General features: G+C 41.2%; 1 protein-coding gene across 1 annotated transcript; it reads left to right on the forward strand.

Annotated features, from left to right (window-relative positions):
- Positions 1-455: 455 nt before the first annotated feature.
- Positions 456-7,823, forward strand: LOC117530602 (myosin-binding protein C, fast-type-like). Its single transcript, XM_034193489.1, has 7 exons — positions 456-563; positions 2,079-2,274; positions 4,900-5,039; positions 5,139-5,298; positions 5,471-5,607; positions 5,716-5,902; positions 7,783-7,823. Exons 1-7 carry the CDS (start codon positions 456-458, stop codon positions 7,806-7,808), a joined length of 954 nt encoding a protein of 317 aa, XP_034049380.1. The 3' UTR covers positions 7,809-7,823.
- Positions 7,824-8,248: the final 425 nt, after the last annotated feature.

The following is an 8,248-nucleotide window of genomic DNA, read 5'->3' on the forward strand; positions in this document are numbered from 1 at the left end:
ATCCTCTAGTTTCTTCAGCTTTCAGTCATGGGACACTTTTCAAAGTGGCAACATTATTAGATTATATAGTTTGATTGTGATTTTTTTTTTTTGCTGTATCTTATCTTAATCTTTTTAAAAACAATCACAAATATACAAGGTCATTAAAAAATACTCTTTCTGTGCACACCCCCTTTCTGATCAAGGGGAGTGAGATTAATGTAGGGAGCAAAGAGGAATAGACTTTTGTGTCATATGTCACAGAAGCGTAGAACAAGGCGTTTCACACATATGGCAGAGTAGTTTCAGGGTAGTTTCTACATGCACATACACAGAATTGTAAATTTTAGTTTATTTCATATGAAAACCCAAACATGTTTATTTATACTTGCATCGTATCTGTGTGATATTTGTTCAGGTAAATTTAATATTTGTTACATTATCAATTGTTGTAATCATACAGTGCACTGAATGAGATGTCTCTTTTGGTATTAGAACACCCTAAGATTCGCCTGCCTCGTGAACTGAGAACAAAGTACATCAGAAGAGTGGGAGACAAGATCAACCTGACTATCCCATTCCAGGTTTGAAAGAAACTTCAACAAAAGCTTGACTGTTTTCCCCTACATTGATAAAACAGATTTTGTAACAAAATTCCATCCAGCTATTAATCCCCCGCCACACACACACACACACACACACACACACCAATATAAAATATATTTATCAATAATTATGCAATTCTCAAACTGAAAATAGCGAGCTGGGAGTTGACCACTGTAATCATGTTAACAGTAGCTGAAGCAAAGCCAAATTAATCATATATCATTGCATTTAGTCATTGTGTTAAAAAAATTAATTAAAAAAAACATTACTGTATTTATCAACTTTTTACTACCACTCATTTAAAGAAAATTACTGTAAAATCAACTGCAAGTCAACTCAGTGTATTTAAGTTGGGTTGTTAAGAAAAAATAAGTAACTGGAAATGGTGATTTATTTATTGATTGATTAACTCATTAGTGTGACTGTAACTAAGTAGATTTTCTCCTGTAGTGTATCTATGTACCTTACAAATTAGATGTAGCTTACTTGAGCTTCACTTGATTATTTTTCCTCTTCTTCTTTTCAAGCCACTTTCTACACAGGAGTGATGTGTGGCAGAAGGGTATCTTTAAGAGTGAAAGGGAAAGTTTACAAGATGGCAGTGAGACTAGTTATGTTGTATGGTATAGGGGTGATGGTGTTAGCAAAAAGACAGGAGCCAGAGCTGGAGGTGGCAGCGCTGAAGATGCTGTGATTTTCTTTGTTAGTGATGATGATGGACAGGATTAGCAATGAACATGTCAGAGGGACCGTGCGAGTTGGGTGTCTTGGACTGGTGAGACTGAGATGGTTTGGACGTATGCAGAGCTGAGATCCAGGGTATACAGAGGACAGGATGGAAACAGATGATCTGCTGTGGCAACCCCTAAGAGGAGCAGCTAAAAGTAGAAGGAACAGACATTGATCTGACAACTTTAGTTACAAGTTACTTCACAAATTTAGTTTTACAACAAGTCTACAGACTAGGTAGACGTATACTACAATCTTCTCCTGTATGAATATTTAGGTTTTAGGAGCTAACTCATATAATATTATGTAGTAACTATATTTCTTGTATATGTTGTTTACCACCCTGATTGTGTAAATGTCACTTATATACATACTGTCTATATTCTTGAGCTGCTTAGGTGGGTAGGGAGAGTTCCCATGGAATAAAAAGGCTTTTCAACCTTTCATCCCTGGTTCTCAAGACCAGGCACCTAAGTGGCTCTGCTCTTCTTTTTTTAGATATTTAGATATACTTTAGTATACACTATTAGAGTTCTATCTTAGAATGGTAATGTATAATAGAAGATATACCTTACTGAATTTTCATGTGCATCCATTTGGTGAACTAAGCTACTACGTTGCATTATTTTCGAACACTTAAAAATGGGGGTGGGGGGGTACTTTTGTCACGTTAATCATTTTGGAGCTTTACATCTAACATTCTATAAGATCTTTACCCCATCTCTGGCACTCTGAGTAACAGATCTGGTTTTTATCTTACAAAGGGTAAACCGCGTCCTGTTGCCACCTGGTACAAAGATGGTCAGCCCATTGACCCCAAAGTGGTCAACGTCCGTAACTCCAATGTGGACAGCATCTTGTTCATCCGCTCCGCAGAGAGAGAGCACTCTGGAAAATATGAGCTGGTTCTACAGATTGAGAACATGGAGGACAGGGCTACCATCGAAATAAGGATTGTTGGTAATGTTTTCAGTACCTTGTCAAGTCAATACCGATTGTCTCATATGTTGTAGTTGTTGGCTTTGTTTTCCCATTGTATTATTTATATCATATATGTATATTATATAATGGCTGAGTGGATCCTTGTCATTTGATTGGTGTTGTATGTCATATGACATGGATTAGTCGTCCATTTACCGTGAAAATTTGTTTCCATATGTTTTGTACCATTCCACGCTGCAAACCCCACTCATGCACTACTAGGGGGGCAGCGTTTAGCTAAACATAGCAGTGTTTTTTTGTTTTTGCTGACGGGCAACGATTGAACGAGTTAATTGACGATGCTAATTCTTCTAACACACACACACATACACAAAAAAATCCACTACACCATAAGCTGTCTGGAGGCATGAAGAGGTTGAAAACCTGGTCAAATTTCTGACGCGATTTTTCGCTGGACTGAAGAAGTACACGTAATCCTTTTTTTTTTTTTTTGAAGTATCACGGACTACATCGTCATAATTATTTTTGAACTGTTTTTCCAAGTTGACCGAGAACAATTCTTGACTCCTATTTAAAGTTTGTGTTGGACTGTTGATGTCAAAGCATCAGTGATGCATCAAAATGTAAGTCCCTTTTCTGATGTTTATAAATTAATATAATATTAAATGACAAGGCTCGATTTTAGCCTTTAAATAAAACAAATAATAAATGTTTTTTTTAATTCAGTGAAAGATGGAATGTTCCATCTTTCACCTCATAAAATATTGATACCATTGAACTCATAAACATTCATTATTTGTATTTTATATATATATATATATATATATTATATATATATATATATATATATATAATGAGTTCATTATTTGTATTATATATAATATATTATATATATATATATAATGAGTTCATTATTTGTATTTTATATATATATATATATATATATATATATATATATGTACACGTGGTGTGTCCATAAAGTAATGGTCCTTTTTATTTTTTTTTAAACTATATGGATTTCATTCATATGTTTTACGTCAGACATGCTTGAACCCTTGTGCGCATGCGTGAGTTTTCCACGCCTGTCGGTGATGTCATTCGCCTGTGAGCACGCCTTGTGGAAGGAGTGGTCCCGCCCTCGTCGGATTTTCATTGTCTGGAAATGGCGGAATGAAAAGGACTTTTTTTCCATCAGAATTTTTTCAGAAGCTGTTAGAGACTGGCACCTGGAAACCATTCGAAAAAGTTATCTGGCTTTTGGTGAAAATTTTACGGGCTTTACAGAGAATAAGGACTTTAACTACAGCTTTAAGGACCCTTTAAGGACAGTCGGTGCGCCGCGCTCCGAGCTGCGACGTCGCGGCACAAACCACTGGATCATTTCTAAGCTGATGGCTCTGTGGATACGAGACCGTCGTGTGCTCTTTCTCTGGTTATCACAAGAGCTGGACATCAGCCATTTTCCGGCAGATTTCACTTTTAACAAGAGATTTTGTCATGGAAAGCTGCGCGGAGGCTTCGCGCGTCACGACCGATTCGCTGATGAAGCGAGACAAAGGAACACCTCCGTTTCGGAGTGTTAGAGGACAAGTTTGGACATGTCCAGCTCTCCACAAGTTCTTATACTCACCTCGACTGGTAAGCACTGAAAGCCGAGATAGACAGCCGCGGGACGCAGCCGCCGTGATGCTCCGCCACAGGAAAAACACCTCTGTTGAAAGCCTTAAGGACAAGTTGGAACATGTCCTGCCTGTTAAACAATTTCTCATATACTCACTCCACTGAAAGCCATCAAAAGCCGCCTGGATTTTACAAATGGTTATCAACACGGAGGTGTTTTTCCTGTGCCATTAAAAAAATCTCCTTTAACAGTGGAATATCCGGATAAAATGCTGAAACCGACTTCTTCTGAAACTTCTCTGTTCTCTCACGACGTCCTGGATCAATAGAGCCTGAAATGTGGAGGTTTTCAGCTTGAACAGGCTGATGACGCCGCCTGAGAGCGCTGCACGACGTCTCGCACCGTGAAAAGTCCTTAAAGCGACAGAATCACCTCAAAATCTCTCATCAGCCGTTAAAATTTTCACTGAAAACCAGCTTAATTTTTCGAACCGTGTCCACTTCGATGTGTCTCACAGGTTTAGAAAAAATTTTAATCAAACAACGCGCCAGTCTCTCAGCAACTTCTCAAAGGAATTCCGACGAGGGGCTGGATGACTCCTCCCACAAGGAGTGCTCACAGGCGAATGACGTCACCGACAGGCGTGGAAAAACTCACGCATGCGCACGAGGGTTCAAGCATGTCTGATGTAAAAACATATGAATGAAATCCATATAGTTTTTGAAAAAATAAAAAGGACCGTTACTTTATTGACAGCCCTCGTATATATTGTTGACAGAAACCTGTTTAATACTATTGAAAAAAAATGTGCACAAAGTGTCACCATAATTACAGTTCAGTCCTGAAGCATTGGCAGAGAATGTTATGGCTTTCATAACTAAAAAATTAGATGCTTTGTTCAGCAGTTTTTAACAAATAAAAACCTCTGAAGTAAAAACTACTACTATGTAGTAACAGCCAAACAGTAACATGAACATATAATAATGTTAATGTTATATCTTTCGTTCATTTCGTAAATTCAGAGAAGCCTGGGCCCCCTGTGAACATGAGGGTGGTCGATGTCTGGGGCTTCAATGCCGCACTGGAGTGGGAGTCCCCTAGAGATGATGGAAACTGCGAAATTACTGGTTACACCATCCAGAAGGCCGACATGAAGACCAAGGTAAGAATGGTTTTCATCATACCCTCTACTCCGCTAAAACATCCGGTGCAGCCTCGTTGCTCTTGAGACTGAACGTATTACGTGTCTGTTATTCTCCAGGAATGGTTCACGGTTTACGAGCACAACAGACGTACACACTGCACAGCCACAGACCTGATCATGGGCAACGAATACATGTTCCGCGTGTACAGTGAGAACTTCTGTGGGCTGAGCGAGGAGCCACGCATGTGCAAGAATACAGCTGTCATCGCTAAGACAGGTGTGAGCGTATATACACAGGTGTAGGTCTGGAAGGGTTTTACTGTGTGTGGTTATTGTCTGGGACTCTTTTCCAACAGCAGTGCGCAACCACTGGCCATCTACTGTAGTGGAGACGTCAACTGAAATGATGCTTACCTGAAATTTGACTAAGTCCTCTTCCGCCTCCCTAGGTCTGGTTCAAAAACAACACTCCTACAGGGAGAAGGAAATAACCTGTGTGCCCAAGTTTACCCAACCACTTGTAGACAGATCCGTAGTGGCCGGTTACAGCACCGCCATCAGCTGTGCCGTCAGAGGATTTCCCAAGGTACACGTGCATGTTCAAATGCTGATGGACACTAGCAGCACAGTCCTTTGTAACATTGCCAACCATGTTTAATTACTGTTGTTCGCTTTCCACATCTCTTCATCTCAGCCTAAGATCACGTGGATGAAGAACAGGATGATCATTGGAGAGGATCCCAAGTATTTGATGCAGAACAACCAAGGAGTGCTGACCCTTAACATTCGCAAGCCCAGCACCTTTGATGGGGGGAAGTACTCCTGCATGGCTGTCAATGAGTTGGGGAAGGATGAAGTGGAGTGCACTCTGAATGTCCGCAGTAAGTACGGAATGGTGTACACCAAAGCATGTTGGGAGACTGTGAAAAGTGGGGTGGATCATGGATTAGATTAGAGATTAAATTTGATTAGCTCAAACTTTATTAATTCCTTGGGAAGACTCCCTCTGGGAAACTGAGGTTCCAAGAGCATTCACACATAGGGCGAATTTGGTCGATTTGCGCATAAAGTGCACATGAAGCAGGAATCATATGCAAAACGTGTAAAATTGTAGCTGCTTCTAACGCATCATGCACTGTTGCTGTTGCTACAACTATTTGTGCACACCAGCAGCTGAAAGACAGAGTGTGCGCTGTGCGAGCCCATTGATCCCTCTCGCGGCAGGGTCGGCCAAATTCCAGGTGACACACACGAACATCTAACACCGCTCGCATGGCACTTAGAAAATGTGTAGTCATTCGTACTATTAACAGGACAAGAGTCAGTAGACAGTCACTGTCATGCTGGCAGTGAAATTTGTCTAAGTGCCCCACGAGTGTGGCTTTGGTCTGTGCGCTGAACTGACAGGAGGTGTGGCCGCCGACAGAAGTGGCCGTGGAGATCTGTCGATCTGGACATCCCAGCTGGACAACACATACTGTGTTTGGACTTACATGAACTAACAGCTGCCCACTGTGATGCGTGTGTGTCTGCTTGCTGTCATCACATGGACATAAATGAAAACATATATCACTGTGGCGATGGGCTGCAGCGAGCGAGTGTGCACACGCTGCAGCCCACTGACAGGCTACCCCCAGGTTGAAATTGACCGTCACATCATAACGCAGTGGGCGATCTGAATGTCACATGACCCACGTGAGCTCTGTCCCACATGACGCTGTGTAAGTCCTGCGGCGCGCCCTCCACAAGACATGCCTGTTGAGCAGGACACGCTCGCGGGGGGCTGGGCTCTGTCTCATTCATGTCATTTTATGACTGTACGTCAGAGACCATGGGTCATCTACAGAGGAACAGATGGATCATATTTGTATTGCCTGCTTAATAAATGTGGTATTTTTATATGAGTTGTGGTTTTATTATTTTTTTAATACGTCCATGTCCTTTCTGATATCAGGCAGTTTCCCGCAGTTTACACAGGACAGTGACGGTAGCTCATGTGGTAAAGGTTCTGACTAGAAAGCAGAGCTTTTGGAAGGCACAACTTGATTCCCGTGGGTGGCATGTAATTTTTATTTTAATTTTTTTTTTCACAGCAGCTGCTGTGAAAAGCTGCTGTATTCCTGTGTGCCTGCAACCATCGCAGCATGTGTTTTTTTTTATTTTTTCTTCACAGCAGCTGTGCGACAGCTGCTGGCACTGTGTTCCCACGTGCAAGAACCTTTGCACCAGCATCATGCATGCCGGCGCAATGTTTCATGGTTCGCTCATATGAGCTCTACCGCCGGTGAATTGCCCTGGAGTTATGTATTCACAATATGTGTGAAGGGGCCCTAAATATGGTTGGGTTGAAATACAATCTGTGATTTTCTGTTTTGTTTGTTTTATGCTTTTGCTTTCTTTTTTGATCACTTGAAGGACAAGTGCACTTCTTGATGGTAACTGCTCTTGAAATTACAAAGCATTTGACAGCCTCCTAGACTGTTCACAGCTGACCATATAATTTAAGGGAGTTCTCATAAATGTAATCAACTGTTCTGGGGTGGCCCACTTTTTATTTGGGGCCCTAGACAATTGCCTAGTTTGCCAAACCTGTTGGACCACCCCTGCCCAGGGTAGATCCATTGTCTGGTGGATGCAGTGACATGTGGTATTGGTGCCTGCTCCCAGACCCAACCCGAACTGTGACTGTGAACAGGATAGCTTTCTTTTACGTTATTCTTATGTTAAAACCTCTTTCGTTCTCTCTTCTGTCATCCCACAGTTCCCACAGCCCCGAGCAAAGAGTAAAACAAGTGAGAAGCCAAGCAGCAGACTGTGTGAAATGATATGAACCAAATCCTAATGAACAGTGAATGTATCGCCAACCTTGTCAGCAAGGAATGAAATAAAGCTTTGTGACACCTGCTATCAAAAATCCTTTATTCTGGATATTTTATATCTCTGTTTAAACTGTTCGCATATCCAGGTCCATATAGCGTTTGAGTATTCATATATTTGTAAAAAATGTAAAAATAAAAAAAAAAATACATGGCACTTATTAAACACAAGAGGCACATTTAATTACTGGTGCATTTGCAGGTCTACACCTCCCTGGAGTAGTGTGCTTTCCTACTACGGATTACTACTCCTATATTAACCAACAGCGCCACTGCAGGAGACCCACAGCCACTGCAAGAGCTGTTACGACACCTGAGGAGAAAATAACAGAATGAAAATATTCCAGCCTG

Source organism: Thalassophryne amazonica, chromosome 18 (assembly GCF_902500255.1).
Source record: "Thalassophryne amazonica chromosome 18, fThaAma1.1, whole genome shotgun sequence".
Lineage (NCBI taxonomy): Eukaryota > Metazoa > Chordata > Actinopteri > Batrachoidiformes > Batrachoididae > Thalassophryne > Thalassophryne amazonica.